Consider the following 25,679-nt stretch of genomic DNA (forward strand, 5'->3'; position numbering starts at 1 on the left):
CATTAAAATGTTCTATGGACACCTCCAACAGAACTTAATTAAGGTTATGTATACAATTTTAAATATTTTAGCGGCAAACGTAAATTATTATTATTGATTTAAACCAGAAATATCATATATATATATATAAAAATATAGGACCATAAATAGATATTAAATTGTATAGATACATGGCTTTTTTTCCTGACTACCGTTAATACTTTCTACATTTAGAATCCCCCATAGCAGTGGCGGTTTTGGTGGTGAGGCGGCGCCTCGCCTAAATTTTGAAGTAATTAATACTCGACAAGTATACTTCATGGCTCATCGATAGCACATATTTCGATTGTAATTTTTACACGTATTTATGATTTTATTTGAGAAAAAATTCTTCTCTAGGAAATTTAATAATATGATTTATGAATTATTATTCATTAATTTATTATATTGTATTCATTTTGCGTTTATTACCAAAAATTGCGATAAACCGATAAGAAATTCACGAAATAATTATTATGTAAACAAACGCTGGTATTCACGGGATATATACTCAATACTGCCGATTGCAGTAGCCGAGAATGTTTGATTCTGCGGTTTGAACGTTTCATCGTTTTCAGTGGACCCAAAGACTAAAATTATTTACGAGAAACCAGTGCAGAGATACTTGAAGCAAACTATTCGAGTATCAACGCCATCTAAGTATTTAAGCGCAATTAGCGTTTGGGATTTGGGGAGGGGGGGCAAAAGCCTTACTTTGATAATATTGAATAAGCTTTAGGGGGGCTATGAACTTTTGGTGGGGGGGGGGACTTAGCCCCTAAATCCCTCTATTTGTGCCTAAATATATATTATTATTGACTGGAAATCATACGACATTGATTAAGTTTGTTTATTTAACTTTCCACTATACACATCAATCACCATACTAATATAAAATAAAAAGATAAAACAATAAATCTAAATATTTATTTGAAAAACTTTAATATAATATATTATTTGAAATATCATAAATAAAGTACAATATTAGATTGTAATATAATCAGATATTCACACAATATGCAGATGAGTATTGTACAAAGTTTAAAAAAACATTAAAAACTATTTTTTGGGGATATTAAATAAATAATATACCTATGCACATTTTGATTATTAAAAATTGATTTTCATAAATCTTTCAAAACATAAAATTATCTTATAAAATACTACACATATCTTATTTGGGCCTCTATATATAGTTTTATAAAAAAAAAAATTAAACATAATATGTAAGTAAAACAAAAAATAATGATTGATGTACAATTCTTTGAAACAATAGTTCTTGCTAGGCATTTAAATATGTTTTTTGGTGAGACAAATAAAATGTAAATAAATGTTTTATACAAAATATACAATAAAAAGCATTAAAATAATATTTTTGTTGGATTAATTATTAAAATAAATAATTTTACTAACAATATTTTGTATAACTACATGGAAATAAAATATAAATATAACATGACAATATGACATTATTGTTAATGAATTTTTTTTAATTTAATTGATAGCCTTGATATCGTCATGGTTATTATTATAAAGTGGCAATTTAATGATAAAACTTATAATTAAATTACCCAAATTATGAGTAAATTTCATATCATAACAATTATCAGGGCAGGGAAATAAAATTCTGTTCACACAATCTTTGAGATCCCCAGGCTTAGAAAAAAAATTAAATATAAACTGTTGAAGTTCATTTAATTTTTGTTCATTTTTTGTGGTTAAATATGTATCCTTATTATTAATAGCATTTTTATTATTGAAGCATTTATATGATGTTACTGTAACATTGAGTTTTAAATTATGTATTAAATCAATAAAACTTATGCCAACTGGGTACCCTAAGTTCGTAAGTATTATTATTATGCCGGAGTACCCAGTTTCCCTAGCTGTGTCTATTAATTTTTTTTCAGACATAAGCGATCGTCCTACTATTATGGAATTTTCTATGACATGATTCAAGATTGATAAAATGTTTTCCGTTACTTCTGCCAGGATAACACCAGACAGGGAAGTAGTAAGCATAGTTTTTCTATGACTCTTCAAATCCATCATTACTGAGTTGTTCATTAATGATTCATCCAAATTAACGATGCTTGTATTGGCCTAATCAAAACAAACAATGTATTCATATTACAAAATATTTCATTAAGTACCTACCAAATGTATATAATTAGCATTGTTATATCACATATTTCAGTTATTTTTATTTACTTATTAACTAACATTTAACCAAAATAAAATTAATAAAATAAAATTGTATATGACAATGCATAAAAACATGTTCTTTTTAAATACTTTAATTTAAGCCTTTATAAGGTTATGAATAGAGCCTGGAAGTTCAGCCATTAAAAACTACACCAAAATACGGGCTTAAATAAATAAAATAATATGCATTCAAATTTTTTTTTTACGTTAGGTTAGTTTAGGTAGAAATAATAATTAAAAGAAGGGGAAAAAGATGCATAATTTAATGAATATGAATTATTATGTTGTATTTATACCTTAGAAATACAACTAAACTTTGTGTTCGGACGACGGACTCTTAGAGCTTCAAAAGTTAGAACGTTTATGTAAAGTCGTATCACGACAGTCTGACAGGGTGACACTATACAATTTTTGTTGTCAGAAAATATAAAATAATTCATTAAATTATATCAAAAATACTTGGAATTATAGATTGCTTCCATAAGAAAACTTAAGAGGACACTACAGCTGCATGTGTTGTCTCAGTATTACAAATGTACAACATTACAAAAACTGTTTTACGTGAGATAGAACAACTCAAGAATACAACAATTAAGGTTTTAATTAAATTTAACCTTAAGTATTATCGGGACATAAATTAGATAATATTAAAGTACACATTTATACCGGTTTTTATTATTAAGTTTTCATAAAAATATTTTTCAAGAAATATATTTTTAAATAAACTCATGAAATGTTATTAAAAAAAAAAAAAAAACAACAAATTATATTAAAAAATTATTTATTAAAATATTGCATATTTTGAAAACTAAAATTTCATTTTTTAACTTTTTAGGCTGTGATTCAAATTTGTAGGTGATCGCTGATCCAGAAACTTTTTGATGTACTTAGTAAGAACATATGAATGCACAAAATTAGATAAGGTACTATGGGTGTTAAAATTTGAAGACACTAAGGTTAGGTTACTATTGGCTCGTGTTGTGTTCTGTATAAGAATATATTTAATATGTAAGTAACAAAATGTTGGTAACACACAACAAGTACAACTTGACTATTCTTAACTCTACAGCTTAGTGAAAACCTTGATTAAGTGATAATTCTTCAAAATTGAGTTTATTGTAAAATATTAGTAAGAAAAAAATATTTCAGAAAATGTTAAATCAAAAAATCAAAGAAGTCTAGAAAATTGTGTTCTCATAAAATGTAGAGAAAGTGACTTACATAAAATACCGGTAATTTGGGCATTAAGTCTAAAACAGAATTGTCAAGAGTTTCATCAAAGCTTGAATTGTTCAAATCTATACAATTTTCCGGCATTACAGATCTGCAACTCGAGTTGTTCATTAATGATTCATCCAAATTAATGATGCTTGTATTGGCCTGATAAAAATATATTATTAATATACCAATTACTTTACAAAATATTTCATTAAGTACCTAATGTATATCACCAGAGCAGTAGACATGAAAGGGGAGGGGAAGGGGTAGGAGGGGTTACAACATGGAAAGTAAATAAAATTTATTTATTATATAATAGGTAATTATTTTTATCACCCCTTTCCTGTCAATGGCCCTGACTATCGCTGTTATAGTCATATTTTAGTTCCTAAGCGAAGAAGATAAGTGTAAATGTACAATAATTTTTTATGAGCGTCTGAAGTTAAAATTTTGACTAATTCCATCAAAACCACAAAAAATGGCTAAACATTTTATGAATTTCTATGTATAATATCTAAACTTTGAAAATTGAATATAAGCTTCTCCTTCAGTTTTCCTATATTTAACAAATAAAAAAGTTTACAGGAAAGTCAAATTAATTTATTACGGGCTTTTTTAAAGTAGACATTGGATATTCACCGATAAATTAACAAATTCTCATATTATGATTTTCATATTTTGTCGTTATTAAAAAACTATTGACCGTAGGTACTTGAATTTTTTATTAAATATTTATTTTGTCGTTTCCCATACCTGATAAGAATTTCAAAATATTTTAATATTCTACTGTTGTGGAACTAGTGGCCATAATTTTGTCCGCAAATTAATTCTTTACCAATTATTAAGAAAGAAATAAACATTAGGCTAAGGCACACGAGCCCCAATTTACAACACCTTCCTCTATAGGTATTTTATTTCAAAAACATTTTAATATTGATTAATATATAATAAAATTATGGTAGTTAAGTAGGTATACACTGCTTTTTAACGGGTAACTTATGAATTAAGATATTCTATATCTAAAATCTATAATCAAAAATCCTTTTTATTAAAAACAATTATTATAGGTACCTGTTTTTTTAAAGCTGCTGCGGTATCTTTCCAATTTGTACCTATTTGGAGATGTATCTTGATCATTTTAGATGGGTTTATGCATAGTGAACAAAATGGGCATTTAGCTTCTAGGTTTGACAATCTTGAAACAATATCATTAAGTTACATTTTAGTACTTATTTATTATAATTTATAAGTAATGCTAATTTTGAAATAAAAAAGTCAAGCAACAATAATTAAATTATACTACTATACTATTGGATGTCAGAGAAGAATAAATAATATAGTTGCCTACTTGTTGAAGCACATGCCAAGGCATTCAGCATGAAACAAATGACCACATGGAGTTGCAAGTACTGTTTCGGGATACATTCCGGTAAATACGGCATTACATATTCCGCAACAAAACATCTTGATGTTTGCCGCACGAATTCGCGATTAAATAAATATCAATAAAACGAACAATTAATGAACAATACTATAAAAAAAAAGTAATAATAGGTATACTACTGTAAAATACAGGTACTGAATATATTATGGCCAATGGGTACCTATACCTATATAATATATTACAATAATAAGTAATAATCCGATCGTGTTATTCTGTAATCCACGCCATTGTGTCAAGTGCCAACTACTGAACTGCCATTAATTTGCCACACTGTATTACTGTGCCTGTGGTTAGGACATGGCTAAATAAATTGGTTACCATGAGTAGGGATTTCCATTTCGCTTTATTAATATAAGAAATTTAAAACGTTGCACCTACCTACCTATGTCCTATACCACCAACTCAAGAACAATTAACAAGGCACAAATATTATAATATACCAATTATTTATATGTAAATTATCATACTATAATCAGGATTTGTAGGAGCTCAGGATTTGTACTTTGTAGATAATAATATATTCATAATTTTATTTCACAATATCGATTGTCAACTAATGCTATTTTAGTATTTTCAAATTATTTTAATATTTTATTTAATCTTTTATTACTTTTCACCACAGAATGAAATTTTCTCGAAACATTTTCTATTAGATAAAGAGATTAAAAGAAATTTAGGTATATTTAAATAATTTAATGTAAAAAATCAGAATAAATATACTTTTGTTAGCTCTTTAGCTTGGGTCGCTTTGATAAATTTTTTCATTATTATAAAATGTTATAATAATTTAATACTCTAGACATTCAGATATTCAGACTATATTATATTCAGTGGTTGCCGGTTGGTACCTGCTCCGTAACTTTATTGGACACTTGATCATTTATTTTTTTTTACTTATAACTTTTTTTTTTTTTATTATTATTAATAAAATACACAATTTGTACACAATAAGGCACAATAAGAGTATGGGCTATGATAAATAAAATATGAATAACGTGAGGAGGGAGGCCCAAACTCTAACTTGGGGTGAAAGGATGTCATGGAGTGGACGAAATGGGAAGTGAAATTTTGTTAATTACTTATAACTTATATCATTGATTATAAATACTATAGTATTTATAATCAATGCTTATACTTTATAAATTATATTATGGAATATGATTCAATATAAAACACTCAAACAGTTTAGATTGTTGGAGCATCAAAACTTGCCTCACTCTTAAGTCTTAAGTTTTGCCAAAACCCTTACTGCAGGCTCACGTCTTGTAAAATAGTTAGATTTTGATAATTTTATTATTATAATTTGAAAACTGACTACTTTGCAGGTCACATTTGGACGCCGATTCTGAAATCTATTTTCAGAAGTTGTAATGGACCATGACAAAAAAAAATGTTGTTTATTTTATCGTGTAATAAACGTTTAACTTCTAAACACATTTTTGAGCATTTTTAAATGTATTTCAATAATTCAATACTTCATACATTGAGTATTGACGAAAACCGTAGGGGTGATCCTGGTGTTTATCATAGACCAATAAACCTAATGTACAGCACTTAGATAGATAAGTCAGGAGTACGATAATATAGAGCGAGCGAGAAAGAAACTAAGTAGTAAAATGTATTCAGTATCTCAGTCAGTGGCGTATACATAACTTTTGTATGGGGGGGGGGGGGGGGGGGATCGGTTGCAAACAAATTATTATGGAACAAAAATACCTAAACCTAGGTATGTGCACATTTAAATACCTAATAAATGATAAAACATATATATATTCAATACATTTTATTTTAAATTCTACAAGTAGTTATATGTATATAGTTATGACTTGTTCGTACAACTGACATAATATTTGTTGTTGATTTTTGTTTTTAGATAATAATATTTATTATTTAAGCTATTTTTAGCTATTTTTATATTTCTTTTTCTAATGTATAGGAAAATGTATTATTTTATTATACGCACGGACATGCGGGCGTCGTCTCCGCCGCGTTGATATCGGTGACGGTGGCGACTGGCGACGGCCCGTGGCTGGTCTGCCACATATTATTATCTTATAATAATTGATTATACTTGTATATATAATATACATATTATCAAATATCACATAATACGATTATATGAATATGAAATAAATATATGATTACTGATTAATATTAAGTAAATTATTTTTAATTAATTGTTGAATGTGTTAAAATAAAAATTTACAAAAAATCCTTGCCATTTTTTTTCCTTGTAATCTCCTTACATTAAGTCATTAAGAACACTATTTTATAAAATGTAAAAAAGGCCTATTGGGGGGGATCTGACCCCCACATCCCCCCCTTGAAAACGCCCCTGATCTCAGTTCCAAAGCTGGGCAAGTTAACCAATTTTTTTAACTAGTTAAAGTTAATTTATCCTAAAATAAAAAATAACTAAGCTAAGTTAAAAGTTAAGTTACATTTTTTTTAAAAATACTTTCAATTACTCATAAAAGTTTTTTTTTATCTCATCGTAGGAAAATAACTAGTTTTGGTACAAAGTAAAACAAATAAATAACAAATGCACAGACTATATATTATACAGCTGTTTTAGATTATTGTTATAGCAGCTGTACCTTACATACATATCAAAATTATATATTTGCAGTATAATTTAAATATTAGTATTTATTTATTAAAAACAATTAAATAGTAGGTAGTTGAATCTTGAAATATGATTTTTTTCCATTTGTTTCCATTAAAATACAATAGAAATATAGAATAGAATATAGTATAATATAGTACTTATTTAATCATATTCTACTTAAAAAATATAAATTAATCTACTGCTGCTAGTTCTGCTATAAAGCAACCTTGTGAAATTAATAATTATTTTCAGTTTTAAATGTTGTCTAATCTAAATGTTTCTTTTTTGAATTTGAAGGAAAATGTTTAAAACATTGATATAAAAAAGAAAATATTTACAGTTCACATTAAAATATAAAATATTAAAATGTTACTTCAAAAATATTTTTACAGTTCTAATCTCATCAGTTTATTAAATGTAGCGATCAAACTATTAGAACTAATAGAAGTGTCACAAAATTACTTAATTAATCCTGGCGGTTCTCAGAAATATCAATGCAAATAATATACAGTTCATAAATCATAATAAGAACATTTTTGTAAATAACTTTAATTTTAACAAAATAACTAAGTTAAGTTACAATTATTTATAAAAAGAAATAACTTAGTTACTAAGTTATTTTCTACATTCTATTTTTTTTCCCTGTGTCTAGAGCACCGGGCGCCCGGTTAAATAATAGAATACCGGGCGCCCGGTCACATTGTAGAGCAATGTTGCCATTTAGCATTGGGCGCCTAATTCAAATTTATAATAATAGTTATTTTATTAGGGAAACTTTAATTGTTTATTTGGCCTTTACTAACCTTTATAGGTATCTTTCCCTTAAATTGTATAACCTCATGACAACTACCTATACGAGTTTATTTACAGTTACCTATAGAAGTTTATTCACAGTTTTTTCACTTTTTCAGTTTTCAAAGTGTGTTTTTTGTTTTTTAAAAGTTTGTTATAATATAAGTATGAAACTTCAAGACACTTTTCAATCGTTTGAGGAATTTGAAAGTTGTTTTGAGGTCTACAAAGACACAAATTATGACGATTATTTTGTAAAAGACTGTAAGACATTGGCCTCAATAAATGCTAAATATCCAAATGGAAAAATTGTTACATTGTAAATCCAAGTATTATTATATTAAGTTTCGTTGTGCACGGAGGTAGCTACAAAAAAAAAAAAAAAATACACTTGACCAACGCTTCACATCGTAAGTAGATTTATTTTATGTAACTAAGTTTTAAAAGTACAGATTCAAAATATTAAAATTTTTTAAGTACAATGCGCCAAGGATGCGAAGCTGGAATTTATTTGAGAGCTTCAGACGATGGTAAATCACTTGTAATCACCAAAATGACAGAACTTCACAATCATGAAATTTCCCGGGTGTTATACAGTCATCTCCCTAATCAAAGGAAAATCACACCTGCAAATAAGGCTATTATATTAGAGCTGATGGACCTGAAGGCCAATAAAAAAATGATACAAAATAAGATAATGAATGATAGTGACAAAATTATAACTTTGAAAGACTTGTCAAACATCCGTACTACAGCCAGTAAGGAAAAAATTAGTCTTGTAATGAAGTTATAAATAAATTGAAGACAAAACATAATTGTACCGTTGAAGTTTCAACAGATGAGGCGAATAACTTTAATGGAATTTTCATACAATACCGATTTATGGCTGAATCATTCCATTCATTTCCTGAAGTAATATTTTATTACATCTTACTACAAAATTATATAATATCCACTATATACTAAGAATTTTCCAATAATGGTTTTTAAAGGTAGTTTTTGCTGATGCTACATACAAATTAATTGACTTAAGACTGCCGGTATATGTATTGATGACAGAGGATAGAAACGGCAAAAGCGAAATAGCAGCAATTGGCCTATTAGTTAATGAGGAAGAACAAACATTGCGCTAGGGAAACATAGGGAAATTACTTGTGACAAACGTAATGTCACCCCTGATGAAAGGGATAGTGCAAAAGAAATTATTCAAAATCTAGTATACTGCAGGTCAGAATTGGAATATTACAATTTATACCAACACTTTCAGGATGTAGCACCAGAAACTGTTATTGAGTATTACAATAAAAACTGGCATGGAATACGGGATGAATGAGTTATAGGCATGACGTACATGACCAGAAATTTTCTAAACAAAACAAATAACAGATTAGAAAGTTTCAATGGTAAACTTAAATCTATTATTTCATGTTTTTCCACTTTAGAAGATTTTGTGGATAAATTATTTATTGTTTTAAGCTGCGTTAGGTTAGAAAGAGATAAGAATGCTGTAAAATTAGTCCAGGAACAGCTTATTCAGATGCCACAAATTCCTGAACTGTAAAAATATTATACTCTCTTAACACCTTATGCATTTAGTTTTTTAAAAAAACAATTTGAGTATGAAGACAAAAGTAATACTCTTCAAATTACCAATGATTACACCTGCAATTCCATAAAACTTTCATGTCGTCATGTCTTAAAATTTTGAAATCTATCACTGACACCTTTGTTTGATGCTGATTTATGTGATAAAAGATGGACGAGACACTATTATTACAAAAATCAAAGTGTTTAAAAATGTTGAGGTCGTTCACTGTGATAGCAATACAACAGTTAGTACACTACACAGAAAAAAAATAAAAGTCCCATCTACTCATGAGAAGTTCCGTAAGGCGTCAATAATAGGAGCAAATATTGCTGACCTAGTTTCGAGATCGTCAAATATTCACTACCACCGAAAAATCGAACAGTTGGAATTTGTTTAGATACTAAATTACTATATAGGTGCAGATGATGAAGTTATAGATTTGGTTGAAGAAGAATGCTGTGTAAACAATGTTGTGGATGCCGATGAAGGTAACTTTGAAGTAGTTGAAGATGGAGATAACTTTGAACTTGTTGAAGATGGAGATAACTTTGAAGTCGTTGAAGATGGAGTTGTGATTGAAGATATTGTGTCAGTAGAAAAATGCGATGTATTTGTAGAAGGTAAAATATCATTAATAATCAACATAATATAACATGTGTTAATTTGAAACTAACACTATATAGGTGCAGATGTCATTGATGTCATGGAAAATATACATGTCACCTCGAAATTGTCTAACAGTCAGGGTAATTATTTTGCAAACAGAGAAACAGATGTTTATACAAATACTTAAGTACTTAAACTGTTTAGGCATAAAATCATTTATCTTACCTACTAAAGTAAGAACATGTGGTAGGCCAAAAGGGGCATAATATATGACATCAATCGGCCTTCCTAAAAGGCTTAGAACTGGAGGAGCATTAGCTCAAAAACTGAAACAAAAACTAGAAAGATTGGAAATAGGGATATAGCTGTCAATTCAGATGAACCAACCTATTGTCTTTGTAATCAGATTTCATACGGAGAGATGATATGTTGCGATAATGATTTATGTCCAGTAGAATGGTTTCATTTTTCTTGTGTTTCATTATTCAACAAAACCAAAAGGTAAATGGTTTTGCCCTAAGTGTCGTGGAGATCGTCCAAATAAAATGAAGCCTAAAACGCAGTTTTTCAAGAAAAACTACAATAAAGAAAAAGAGGATAAAGCTTAAGATTTTGTATTTTTAATTTTAAATTTTTAGGTATTAACTCACCATATTATATTATTATTTATTATACGATTATTGGTTATCGTATAGCCCAGCGGTTCTTAACCTTTGTGTAGTGGCGACCCAAGATATTTACCAAATTTTTCATGCGACCTTTTTATAAATAATGATCAATGGCGGAATAAAAAATAACTATTGGGTACTCTTAATTTAATAAATTTTGTTACTCATATTACTTGTACTAATAACAGGCTATAATATTAACTACATTATATTTAAAAATAAACATTTCTTTTAATAATTGTATTGTATATATTTTTTAAATAATTTTTATTTTAAATAATGAAGAATTTAATGACTTCTTTGGTCTTGATGTTGCTTCACCAATGAATCAATTTGAGCTTCTATGGAGTTAGTAAGTGAAATACGCATCGTGGGTTCGACATCAAGCTTATTTCTTCATTTGGTTTTGATTGTAGTTAATGTCGAAACTCCGGATTAGTTTATTCGGCTTTAAAGAAGCATTTGCTAGTAAAATACCGCAAATAACACATTGTGGCAAATCCACTCCGTTTTCATTTATATAAGTAAACCCATAATTAATATATTTATCAATGCGTTTATATGAATAGTTAATCGATATTTTTACCTTTTTTCTAGGCATTTCGTTCATCTCTATTTCTTGTTTATTTATATTATTGATTCCGTCATTTCATTTTCTTTATTTTTAACTACCACAGGTTTTATGAAAAAAAGATGAAAGTGATGTCTGTTTGCTCATTATAAATGTTTAAATTTAAATAGGTATACAAAATTATTAGTCGATTTACGAATAATATTATACTAATGCTAACGATTATTCCACACTGGGTGCAGGTAGGTCGACTATACGAATAAGTACCATACGACGTTCTCAACATTGATAATTGATTCTAAGAAATATGCTGGTCAAAAACTTATCAAATACTATTACTTATAGCTATAAATTATACTTTATCGGTTGACATTAACGGAAACGAATAAATGTGATAAGCTTCTTTGTACCAATTATCAATACTGTAAATTTACGAAAACGGTTTCATTTATTATTTATAAGACTTAAAAATAAAAATATTACACCAACGTTTTAAATTTTAGCCGACCCATTTAAAATTATTGGCGACCCAAAATTGGGTCGCGAACCTATGGTTAAGAACCGCTGGTATAGCCGATCAAATCCTGTGCATTATCATATTTTTATGTATATTTACAGTGTGACTCGGTGCTCTACTATATATCCGGGCGCCCGGTGCTCTAGACACAGCGTTTTTTTTTAACTAGTTAAGTTAAAAGTTAACAAAAAAAGTAACTATTAACTTAACTTTGAACTTTGTAACTAGTTACTGCCCAGCTTTGCTCAGTTCCTTATGAGTTATGCAGGTTCCTTCACTACTTTACGTTCTTTCTTTCTCAGTTATATGGTTATATTATCTGATGATCGCCTAGCATTGAGTGCAGGGCGGAGTGGACAGCGCGTCCATTATAGCATTATATTATAATGTTACATGGTTATATTCGCTTGACTAAACCGGTGTGAAAAATAATGCACCGGGATGTTTGGACCATATCATTTACATGGTTCATTATCCCGATACGGGATAATGTGGGATAATTTTAAACCGGTTTAGTCTAGCGAATTTCTATATATAATATTGTTCTACACTTCTATAATTATAGTTTACAGGTCTATGGTACTTAAATGGCCAATAGGTACTAATCTACTATCTATCACTCATACAGGTATTTCAATTTACATTTTTAAATTCATCAATTACAAATATTCACTATATTTGCAGAAGTTAATTTAACAAATTATTAAAATAATAATTCATTTATCTTGCTTGGGTCATAAGACATAATGTAAAAATGGTTTTTTACACTTACATAATTTGTAGAAACATAACTTTATGGAGTAAAACGGATATAAAATTTACCGAAGCCCATATTTATTAATTAAATATTTAAGCGCTTAAGACACAGGTAAGGCGTAAGCTGAAAAAAAGTTCAGGGGCAGCCACGATGGATTATCTAGCCGGGCTGCATATTATGTTGCCTTTGCTGCCCCTGTGCTGACTGCGCACGCCTTTGAGTATGATTATTATTTATTACTTATTAATAAAACAAATAATTTGTTTTGCATATTAATATATTATTTTAATGTTCCCTATAAATTGTTCTATGCTATAATAAATATAAGATTAAATTAATTAAATACACCGTGGCACCGGTAATTTTATTCCGTTCTACGGGCACACTTGCTTTCTGGTGATAACAAGTAACAACAATCGGCTTTTTGTCCCGAACGTCGGAAACTTGGAACGTCGAACACCACAATCCAAAATTCATATTATTTATCACAAAAAATATTTTGTTTGTTCCTTGTGGTCTGTTATGTTTCATGTTTCAAACTTGTATATTAGCTAGTAACTTATATAATATATAGTTCTGTATTAGTCTTCGGTACGATTTACTAGTTACAATTGGATGTTAACGTTGGTATTTTAATTCTCATTTAAAACTTCAAACAATCCACCGATCAACATGGGAAAATCTAAAAGTGCGTTTTACAAAAAATTTACCCAGGGAATCTTGTACAATTAAATAAATAATTCTAATTTTAGTATCATAATTTGTTTGGTTTTAATGTTTGGTGTCATTTTTAGAAAAGCATTCGAAAAAAAGCAAAAAAGAAAAAACTGTAGAAAGTGGAGGCATTAAGAAATCAAAACAAGTATTGGCAGATTATGATCCTACTGGCCCAGTAATGCTTTCAGGATCATTATATTCTTTTCGTGATCTTAAACCTATGCCGATTCCCGAAAAAGACCTTGTTAGTAGTATTCATAGCTTATAACAATCATACGTGTCCCATACACGATCCGTTTAGCTCTGTCTTACTTAAAATTAAGGTTTTATATGTAAAGTGAACTTAGAAATGCACAAACACTCACAGTAATTTAATAACTGACTGTCATGCAAGTCAATACGGTTGATTATTTCATGACATGCCTTAAACTGAACAGTCATTCGGTTTCCTACCACATTGACAGAACTTATTTGAATACTCGGGACACTTCAAGTGAAACGAATCGTGTGTGTGCCGCTTTAAGTCAAAATTTTTTTTTATTTATATAAATATGTAGGGATCGATTAGTGGAATATACATTTTGCGCATGCATAATTTTAAGATATATTTATTATGATTTTGATTATTTTTAATTGTGAACTCTTGTAAATATTTAGCTTGGACGTTGTCGATTTGTTGCCGAGTTTGAAAAATTGAATCGCATAGGTGAAGGAACATATGGTGTTGTGTGTAAGTAAAATGTATTATTTTATCAATATCATAATAATTTTTGATTTGGTCTTAGTACACTAATCATAAACTAAGTTTGGTGACTTATAAAGTAATAGTAGACTAACATTGTATTTCGTTAGTTAATTGCATTTTCTTTTAAATTGTTCATAAGATCGTGCAAAGGATTCTAAATCACCAGTTGAAAAAATTGTTGCATTGAAGAAAGTTCGTATGGAAAATGAAAAGGAAGGATTACCAATGAGTGCACTTCGTGAGATATCTTTGTTATTGAAATGTGATCATGAAAATATCGTTCGCCTACAAGAAGTTTTAGTGGGCAGAAGTTTAGACAGGTAAATATTTAAATAAACATGATTGTATTTCATATTTTCATATACCAGGGGTCATCAATATTTTTCAACAAGTAAGCCACATTAAAAATTTCAAGTATCTGGTAATCCACCACTATTTGCTTAGGTATACTATTTATATGACTACATGCGTTATGCAGCATAATAATAAATTGTATAATCTTCCATTATTTCTCCATCGGAATATTTTATGTTTTTCTTCGCTAATAAATACTATTTACTTTATATATACAGTGTAAAGGTGTGTTTAAGTTTTAAACTTTAAGATTAACGCACAAGATCAACAGATATTAGTATAATTAATTTTTAATAATACTGACCAATATTCCACTAAAGATTCTAAGGATAACCCTTGGCAAGTACTGTACTTTTAAATAAAAGTTATGGTTTTGTACTATGAAAACTATTTGAGGAATAACAACACATTATTGTGAGCAAGATACTTATATATTATAAAATGGCTTATCCTGTTAACCCTATATAATGAAATAATCTATTCTTAGAAAATGTTTGACAATGATAACAATTATATATCTATGCAATTACATCAGCTATGAAAATTGTTATTAAAATTAAAACAAACATGGTTACAATGATATTTGATGACATTTTATTTACAACTTCTGATATAAGTAAATTCATAAAGAGTATAATAATAAATACAATTATATTGTTTATGCAGTTTTAAAAATTATTTATTTATTTTTTTTTTTTTTTATTGGGTAACCCGCGGCAACATAGGCCATTGGGTGTGGGGAGGGCACTGTAGGTTTTATATTGGGTAGGTTTGGTAGGTTTTATATTGGGTAGGTTGGTACACGTGTGTGTTGTGTTTTGGCAGAATTTCTAATGGGGCACCCGTAGGTTTCTGCCGTGCCCCGGGGTGGGGGGATGGCGGCACTTGTTCTCCGGACACCGTGACTTGCACGGAGAAAAATGCCGCCCAGTGGTCGAGGATCGAACTCGGACCGGCTGTGCCGAATCCGTCGCGTTAGACCACTCGGCCACCTCGTCCCCCCAATTATTTATTATTTACTTAGAGAATGTAACAGAAAGACATGTCAATGAAATAACTTTTGTTCTAATCAATATTTTTTAACTTTTTTTTATATAGTTTTTTGACTTGTGCCACACGTATAATATAACTTTATTTTTAATACTAAAAATAAAAAAATTCAAAATAGCCAATTTGTAAATCTTGTTTTTTCTAATCTAATCAAATGGTTTATTTTTTAATTTTTTAAATTAAAACTAATTAATATGAAAAGTAATAATTTAAAAAAAAATACATACCTAGCTATTTAAAATTCTATATTTTATATTATATTTATGTTGTTATTATTAATTTTTTAGCCGTTAAGTTGAATTAATATTATTTGTATACTATATTTTAATATAATGATATACTTTAGAAGTTTCAAGTACCCACAAATAATATTTTCAAATTACAACACAAAACTATAATCGTTTTTTTTTGTTTAAATATCTAATTTTGTCCAAATTTGAACTTAAAATTATTATGAAAAAAAACTGATTATATTATATATTTTTTAGGTTTTTTGGAAAACAGAATTAACTACTTGTTTTACATTTTCATTCCTTAGCTATAAAAATTCAACATTTTATACATTTTTTTTGATTGCAACATTTTTACATTTATAATTTTATATGCCTATAAATAGCTCAACATGAGTCAAAATATTTTGAAAAGAGTATGGTCTATTAAAATTGCTAATTTGAACATACAGTTAAAATTTAATTTATCTACAGTTATCTTTTTTTAGAGTTACACCAATTCGATTTTGGGTTCAAATTCCCATTTTTCTTTGAATTTTTTTCCCAGTGCTTTTGGAAACCACTGAGAATTTAAAAATTGTATCTTCCCAATGCACCAACCCGAAAAAATGCTGAAATTGGAAATCGATGCATTATATAGACTACTTATAATGTAAACACATAAAAAAAAAACACATCATTGTAAAATCAATACATTAATCGCTCCGCTTAGAATCTAAAATTAAATATTATGTTATACTACTATATTATGTGAATGTGAAGTGTAAGCGTCTATAGATAAAACAAATTTGAAAATATTGATTAGAACAAAAGTTATTTTGTTTGTTACGTCTTTTTTTTACACTCTGTATTCTGAGATGGAATAATCTTACAGAAGATCTCAAGATTGTTTTATTTATCAATTTATAAAATGTTTGGTCTTAGTCTCATATCTGTATTATTATAATATTTTGACTTTAATTATATGTTTTAACATTTATTTTTTAGTATATTTCTGTCTATGGAGTATTGTGAACATGATTTGTCCAGCTTATTAGATAACATGGCTACTGCATTTACTGAGTCTCAAGTAAAATGTATATTTTTACAGCTCCTGAAAGGACTTAAGTATTTGCATTCAAATTTCATTATTCATCGTGATCTCAAGGTATCTAATTTATTGATTACAGACAAAGGATGTGTAAAAATAGGTAAATATATATTAACTGGACATTATGTACATAAGCTATAAGAATTAATATTTAATTTTTCTGTTTTAAGCTGATTTTGGATTGGCTCGTTTTTTTTGGTGTACCGCCAAAGAAAATGACAGCCAAAGTGGTAACACTTTGGTACAGAGCTCCTGAAGTCTTATTAGGATCTCCTAAGTTGACAACAGCTATTGATATGTGGGCAACAGGATGTATTTTTGCTGAGCTTTTGCGTACGCTATTTATTTTATTGTTATTTTATTTCCGAACATAATTGATTATTATTTAATTACCTTATAATTTAGTTCACAAGCCGTTATTACCTGGTCGTACAGAGATACATCAACTAGATTTGATATGTCAACTTCTTGGCACTCCCAACGCTTCAATATGGCCTGAAATTGACACATTACCAGCACTGAAAAATTTTACATTGAGACCACAGCCATACAATAATATTAGACCAAAGTATTTAACATCTCAAATATACATGCTCACAAATTAATTTTTCGTATTTATCAACATTTTAAAGAAAATATAAATTTTTATTCTTAGATTTCCATGGTTATCAGATGCTGGGATTCGTCTTTTGAACTTTTTATTCATGTATGAACCAAGCAGAAGAGCAACAGCTGAAGAATGTCTACAAAGCTCTTACTTTGTTGAACCACCATTGTGTAATTATCTTACATAATTGTTTGTTATTATATACGATTTTAACTGTATATAACAACATATTTGTTCATAGTTTACCACTTCTTAAATATTATTTAACATACAATTTACATTTTTAGCATGTGATCCTAAATTGATGCCTACATTCCCACAACATCGTAATTTAAAACTTAAAAAACCATCAAATCAACCAAAAGTTTGTCAAACTATTCCGCCAGTTGTACCATCCTTAACGGACTTATTAAGGTGACTATTTGCATATAAAAATACTAATTATGATTCATGACTGTCATTTGTATTATTAAAATATAATACAAATATGTTTTTCTGTTACAGTTGGAAGTAGAAGAAGAAAGAACATTTTTTGTAACTTACAATCATTTTAATCCTTGATATTATACAATTTTTATTCAAAAAAATCATTTCAAAACAATTTTATATTTACTCTTATACTAAAAACATGAGCCTAGTTTGCTTTTAAAAACAATAAACATAATTATATCAGATTATAAATATTCTCTGTCTACAAGTTTTTGATGAGCAAAGTTTCTTTTCCATTTTTTGGGTGGCACCCAACGATGTTTGGTGGTGTACGTCATTTTCATAAGTTCTTGTTGCACTATTTCATTATTGGGCTTACTGAATACTTCATGCACAAAGTCTTTATTTTGAACTTTTAACACTGAGTTGTCCTGCACTTTGTTGACTGGTAGTGGTTTGGTGCACTCATATGGGAAAGAACTCTCCGGATGATAACACACTATGGTTGACGCATCATCAGTGACAACAATGGCACGTTCGTTCTTGCTGGAGCGCGACACGGCGCTGGATAACCGTCTGAATAATCGCAAACTGTTCATACCGGCGAAAAGAATCTAAGATATAATCGCAGTGGCCAGTGATTACTTAGCACAACGATTAGAAAAAAATGATTAATAGTGAATACGGAATGCAAAATACAATATGCAAAAATTACGAAAACTATGACAAAATAATTGTCTGTGGAGTATAATATTATAATACTATAATATTTGTCACGATGAAAACGTTATCGGTAAAATTATTTTATCACAGCTTACAAAATAAGTAATAACATACCCGAGTTACCTGTTAACCTAAAAAAATAAATTTCCGATGAAATTTCAAATTAGTATTATCTTGAGTGGCGAGGAGTATTATTCTTATAACTCAGCGAATCACGAATTACGATCTATACTCGATAGAGGAAGCTGTAGAGAGAATAGATAGATCCGTGACAAATTCGATCCGATGGCGACTGTAATATTATCGTAATCCGCTATTTCCGCCGATCGATAGTCCGAGTCTCCGCCACCAAACCGTTTTCTTTTCCATGATTTCACCGCCACCTGCCCTCGCCCACGGTTGTTCAACCACGGAATAAAAAACGGAGTTGTTGTCGTTTCACGGCGCGCATTCGTCCCGCGTACCGCGTCCGTCCATCCCGGTACAACCGTCCGACCATCGTCAATATTTGATAGTTGATAATGTGACGTGCGGATTTTTAAAATTTAAAATTTTTCTCCCGTTTTCCAGTTGTTTCGTTCGATTCTTCGCCGCGTCCGTTGTTTCCCGACCGCAATCGCCTCAAGATGCAGAGGAGCGGTGAGTAAACTGTCGTGTCCGGCAAACCGTTGTTTTCGCGCACGAAAACGACGCGACATCCGCGCGAAACGATCGTCGTCACCGCCGCCGCCGAGAGCGAATCGCTGCGATGTCGGCTGCGTTTCGGCGGACAGTGCTCAGTGTACGCTGTATTGTCGGTGACGACGCGTTTTGCGCGCGATACTGCCTCAGGTGAACACGTAGAACACGTCTGTGTCGTCCGTCCGTTTTCGTCGCGCGAAAGCCGGATTCCCCGTTGCGTATTATTGTTTGTTTCCCATAATAACAATTGTTGTAGTGGTCGCTGCTGTTGCGGTGGTTGTTGTTACTTGTTGTTTTAGTTGTTCATGTTGTTAACTTTCAAATTACCCATAAACCATTTTTGTCGATTTTTATTTGTGTACCTATTTTGCATTTTTTGTTTTTTTGTTATTTGATTTTTTTGTTTTTTTTTTTTGGTCCGATCGTGTTGTGCATTGGCTTCTGAAATAATCGCCGAAATATTCGTGCAGCTGTAAGTACCGCCATCAATTTATTATAACTTTTAACTACCTTTACAACCTGGGTCTCTATCGCTTGTGTGCGGGTATCCAAAGAGTTTAAAATATAATTCTCGTTTAGGTACCTATTAACTATTTGTTAGTTGAGCGATACCGATTCTCGTAATCACCTTTTGTTGCTTTACTGTCCCTGTATGTTGCAAATGGAGAAAACATAAATACTAGTATTAAATAATTAGATTTGATTTTGAGTGATCTAGATAGGTACAAAAGTACTAATGAGATGTGACTAAAGAAAAAAAAAAAATTCTAAAACATTAGGTATAATTGCGCATACCTACTAATGCAAATATAAATTAATATTAATATTAATATTGTATAGCCGTAGATAACAGTGGTGTATTTACTATAAACGGGGACAGATAATGCAGATAGTGCAACTACATGGCCCCTTCTTTTTTTATGACTAATAATTTTATTTTATCATTATATTGGCTATCAATATGATTTCATTATATTTTGATGTCTGCTCCCTACAAAAAAATGTAGGTACCTAAATATTACCATTAGTATAAACATTGTCATTTGATAGGAATTGTAGGAATTTCAAAAATTTAATAGAGTTATCTGATTTGTATTTATAAATAAATTAAAAATGGATTAATAGTAGGTATTAGGTACCGGTTTAATGTTTTTATTTGTCATTATTATATCTGATTAATTGGAAATAGGTAAACACCTGTTTATCATAATTACCATAATCTTAATTCCTATTTAAAATTCATGGTAGTATAATCAGTATTAATGTTAATGTATTAGGTTTATACATAAATATACATAACAATAAAATAAACAAATAATAATGTATGTATATAGATAATTCATTATTCTAACATTTTATTACCTACCTAGGTATATAGTTAATGAGTTAGATATTTTAAAAATAACTGCATTAACTTAATTGAAGTCATGTTATGTTTTACCTAAAATTATTAATTTATATTTGATACTTGTAATATCTTATAGTATTGAAGTTGAATAAGCATTTTGGTACCTATTTACCTCTATACCTATTATAACTTACTCATTTTGAATATATGAACAGGTTTATATTGTAGGTAGTAACTTATTAATCTATACTTTTGACTGCTTGTCATTATAAATACTGTTGAATATTTAATTTTATTCATTGTTACCATAGGTAAAACAACAAAATACATATTATAATTACAGTTGATAGGTAGTCACATTAATGAATATTTAAAAAAAATTGTAGCACCTTGAATAAAATATATATACTTAGGTATACATGTTTATAATGTTTAATGGTTAAAAAGTTTTTATAGTTGAGAGATAATAATAGCATCTAAATCATTATATTTTTTCAATTAGTTGAAAAATAGTGTGCAATTGACATACTTGGTCGTGCTCAATTAACTATTTATTTGATGTGGGCACCTATCAACTGTTCATTTATTCTTGACATTTAATTGAATAACTAATTTAATGTTTATGCATGTATCTATGTGGTTTGTTAGGTAGTATAGCTTTGGTTACTTAATAGTATTATATTATTTTAGTTAAATGCAGCATGCAAAAGGTTTATTTAATGATTATACACTATTCAGTATATATTCATAATATTATTTTTAAAATATGACTTGGTCATTTGTAATTTTCATAAAAAGTTAAATAGACTTAAATTTTAAAATTTCTAATATTTAAAATTTTGAAAGTCGATGACAATAATTTGTAAAATATTTAGATGGAAAGTTTTCTAGTAGCTTAGTTCTTTGAAGTATTATGTAAAAACTTAAAATCTGTGTATAAACATTTTTAAAGTAGCATTGAAACTGAAGTGGGTGATTCACCTAATGAATGTTTAACATTTTATGAATAACCTTTTCCTATTTATGACTTATGTTTATGCGATCAATTAGGTATTACAATTATAGTTGATATTTTATGGGCAAATGAAACTATTATGTTAATTATAATATTATTATAGACTCGATTATCACTTATATAATTGAATCTAAAATTATAGATTTTTTTTTATCTGAAGCATTAAATACTAATTGTAGGCATTTAAAATGTATTTATTGTCATTAGAAATGATTAGAAAGTTGTTCATATGAGTCATGTTATTGTACAACATGAGAAGAGTTCCACCACAGAATTTAAAATTAATGGTTCTGGAGTCAGAACAAAATCGAGTTTCCTTTGGAGATGACTCGTCTGTACCTCTTGTCAACTGGTTTATTTTTATATAGATCGGAAGTGAGCTCATTTTGGTTTACTTGTTGTAATTCCAGTTGTTCACTGAGTTGTCTCACTGTATATTGTTAGTAGTTACTTAGTATTTCGTTTTAGATAATCTAAATAAAATAAGTTACACACCTATTGTTGAACAATAGTTTTATTATGTTTAATTTGTTACATTTTAATAGTACCTACTTTTTATTATTTTAAATATACAACTATTTTATTATATTTATGGAAATATTTCGAAATGTTTTATGGTTTAAAAATTTCCCGACATTAAACAAAAGAATTTCATATTTAAATACATATTTCAAAAATATTTTGAGAAATAGGTAGTCCGTGATTCAGATGAAAGATAACAAACTGCTATTAGAATAAAAATATAATTTCTGTACTTAATTAAAAAAAAAATTAGGTGTTAAGATTTAAAGCGTTGAATGAAGGCACAGCATCCTCCCTCAATTTCAAGAAAATTAAAAATATTTCTATGGTCTATTAAAGTTACTGCAAATACAAATGTGTATAGCTGTACAGGTACTCAACCCTAAAATAAAACCTCTGCATTAGTATGTTAAACTCCTTTCCCTAAAGCCCCCCCCCCTCCCACCATCTATAGAAAAATCCTGACTACGTCACTGATACGAATCGTAATATTAGGTAATAATATAATGAATCTGATGAATGATTACTATTAATGTGAAACTATTAATATTTATCACTTTATTTTCGTTTTAAATAAATAACATTTTCGATTAATTTAAGACAATCTGATATTTACTAAAATAAAATAATTAGATAATAGCAATTAATTAGGTATATTCGAAATAGATTTAATAGTCTTTTGTTACACTATAATAAACCCATAATATTCTCGTTGCTCTGAGTAACTGGTGCAAGACCAATTATTATTATGATATTACTTTTTTCGACTCACTTATTTAGACGTCCCTATATCCCTACGGCCTACTTATTTATTTGAAGGGAGGAAATTAATTTAATATATTTTAAATAACTATCGTAGAGGCGTGTGGAATTCCAGATATTCCTTTAAGTACGAGGAACCTATGACTTATGAGGTTATGAATCATATAGTAAAAGGTTAAATATATAATGGGGGACTAATGCTAGTCTTATTTTGGCTCCGGCTCGTGTATTGGTTGGTGTAATCATCAGAAAACGATATAATCATCACCGGAATTTCTTCTTTCTACCCAGTAGACCAGGAGCATACACAAGGGGGGGGGGGGGTTAGGGGTTCATCCAAATTTCAGGAAAGTTTCTGAAATTCAGACTGACATAAAAGTTTTTAAACGTGGGAAAATGTATTAACTAAAAAACCCCCGTAAAATATTTTTTGTGTACACGCCTGCTGTAGACTAAAGAATCAAAAAATAATTAATAAATAAATAAATTATACCAATATGTTTATGCTCTACCCCTCGCTATAATATGTATTAGCACGGCGACGTGAAAACGGTCAAGAACCGTTGAAAATCGGACGATGCCGAAATAAGGAAAATATTATTCCCAAGGCTGACTGACGGAAAATACTGCAGTTATTAGAGTACTCAATGGTCGCCAGCCGTCGTGTAGGCGTGGTATATAATATAAACCCGACCAAACCAACAGCGTAAGCTTGTTCGAGATGATCGTCGTCCAGCGGGTAACCGAGTCATTTTTGTTGGTCAGTCGTCTTCTACTCTTCTATGCGTCCGTCATGTTCAATTCCTGATCCATCCGTTTTTGCGCCGACGTCTGCAAGTATTTCATTTTTTACATTTAAGTGATTAGTGTTGTGCGGTGCGTATTATCGATGCTCATACAGGTGGCCGCGACAAAGTAAGAAGATGCGCATAATTTACTCACAACTCACTCATGTACAGCATACTTAAATGTACTATTTACATAAATAAGTGCTAGCAGATATAAAAATCTATATACATTAAAAAAAATATTTTATAACATTGGTATTTGGCTGGTGAATCTATTGAATGAATCGAATTAATTAGGTATTATGAATTACGGAAACAACTTAAAATAATATTTATACTACGTAGTAAATATTTTTATATCCAAGTTAATCTAGTAGAAGAAGGTACCTTGTAATTTATTTATTTTCAAAAATACGGGGTTGTGCCCGAAGTTATAAACATTACATATAAGAACATATAAGTAACAATAGTTGTACAGTTTAATAATAACTCAATAAAATATACATTTTTAACTTGGATATAAAAATTATTATTGAAACATTGACTTTGAACGTATGTCGGTATTGTATTGATTTAAATATAAATCAATCTTCGTAATTTGGAAATCATAGAAAATAATGTTGATAAGTGAACACAAAATACAACAATTAATGTTATAATTGAACATAAGTGGATTATGCATTGACACGGTGTTTGCTAAACATAAATTAAATGAAAATGACAGCTGTATAATTATTATAATAACCGTACCTAGATTAGCCATCGTATAGTTAATCTAACTGTTGTATTTTGTAGCTAAAATAATATGTACTATAATATGGTACTCTCGCTCTCCTACAACTAGAGTTGTTGATGATGGAGAGTCTTAGAGGAGATGGAGGAGGGTCGAGATAAGTTTTTAGAAACTTCACACTTCTAACCACATGAAATTAGGCCCAACTATTGTTAATACTTCTAACGTTCGATGTTTTATAATAACATGTTGTTGTTATTGGTTTTATACTTATTATTAGGGCGTGGATTTAAATGGTTTGAACAACAAGACAAATTCACTAAAAATGTATGAAATAATGGATTTATATAATAATTATTTTTGTTACTTGTTGGGGAATAATTTAATTTATATTTTAACACATTTTAATATTTTATTGATTTTTACAAAATTTACAAAACTGCAAAAATAATTTTAATTTTTAAGTTCATTAATAATAAAACAAATTTTGTGCTTAGAAAGCATTTTTTAGGACCTTCAAAAAAAAATGCAATTTGCATTTAAATTCATGTCCTACATACCAATTATATTATGCAATTATTACAAGCAATGATATTGGCATTTGTTTTTTAAATTTTAATTGTGGTTTATATTATGTGACGTTATTTAAATTATTGTGATTTTAGGAATGTGTTTTTTCAACTTTTTTTCCTGTTATCGTATTAACTAATTTAAAAAAATAGTTTTAGACTTATGCTTAGGTAGGGACATATTTCTGTAAACTGTAAAATATCATGTTGATTTTCTTTTTTTTAGGTAAAATATTTACTTATAATTTGTTACTGTTGATTAAATATTACGGATACTTGGATTGCTAAATATTAATGCAAGTGTATGATAAAAAAAAATCGTAT

The 25,679-nt window shown here is 29.0% G+C and overlaps 3 protein-coding genes and 1 pseudogene across 6 annotated transcripts; 2 read left to right on the forward strand and 2 right to left on the reverse strand.

Annotated features, from left to right (window-relative positions):
- Nucleotides 1–959: 959 nt before the first annotated feature.
- On the reverse strand, nucleotides 960–5,128 carry LOC132944986 (uncharacterized). Its single transcript, XM_061014565.1, has 4 exons — nucleotides 4,790–5,128; nucleotides 4,513–4,636; nucleotides 3,445–3,603; nucleotides 960–2,121 (listed from the first exon to the last, which is right to left on the reverse strand). The coding sequence occupies exons 1-4, from the start codon at nucleotides 4,903–4,905 to the stop codon at nucleotides 1,513–1,515; spliced, it is 1,008 nt and encodes a 335-aa protein (XP_060870548.1). The 5' UTR covers nucleotides 4,906–5,128; the 3' UTR covers nucleotides 960–1,512.
- A 3,638-nt stretch (nucleotides 5,129–8,766) lies between these two features.
- LOC132944820 (uncharacterized) lies at nucleotides 8,767–11,087 on the forward strand (annotated as a pseudogene).
- Nucleotides 11,088–13,426: 2,339 nt separating this feature from the next.
- Nucleotides 13,427–18,468, forward strand: LOC132945947 (cyclin-dependent kinase 10-like). The gene is given in 11 exon segments (XM_061015786.1): nucleotides 13,427–13,680; nucleotides 13,787–13,953; nucleotides 14,367–14,439; nucleotides 14,594–14,774; nucleotides 17,076–17,278; nucleotides 17,349–17,368; nucleotides 17,370–17,511; nucleotides 17,584–17,746; nucleotides 17,834–17,955; nucleotides 18,073–18,199; nucleotides 18,290–18,468. Coding segments are annotated over 11 exon segments (1,224 nt in total). The 5' UTR covers nucleotides 13,427–13,664; the 3' UTR covers nucleotides 18,300–18,468.
- LOC132945948 (large ribosomal subunit protein mL42) lies at nucleotides 18,314–19,592 on the reverse strand. Of its 4 annotated transcripts, none has more exons than XM_061015790.1 (2): nucleotides 19,061–19,592; nucleotides 18,314–18,828 (listed from the first exon to the last, which is right to left on the reverse strand). In XM_061015790.1, the coding sequence occupies exon 2, from the start codon at nucleotides 18,811–18,813 to the stop codon at nucleotides 18,460–18,462; it is 354 nt and encodes a 117-aa protein (XP_060871773.1). In that variant the 5' UTR covers nucleotides 18,814–18,828; nucleotides 19,061–19,592; the 3' UTR covers nucleotides 18,314–18,459. The 4 variants fall into 4 exon arrangements, with proteins under 4 accessions (XP_060871773.1, XP_060871771.1, XP_060871772.1 ...); XM_061015788.1 differs by having other exon boundaries at nucleotides 19,052–19,592; XM_061015789.1 differs by having other exon boundaries at nucleotides 18,314–18,858; nucleotides 19,061–19,591.
- Between the last annotated feature and the right edge of the window lie 6,087 nt (nucleotides 19,593–25,679).

This window comes from Metopolophium dirhodum, chromosome 5, assembly GCF_019925205.1.
Source record: "Metopolophium dirhodum isolate CAU chromosome 5, ASM1992520v1, whole genome shotgun sequence".
NCBI classification, from domain to species: Eukaryota; Metazoa; Arthropoda; class Insecta; order Hemiptera; family Aphididae; genus Metopolophium; species Metopolophium dirhodum.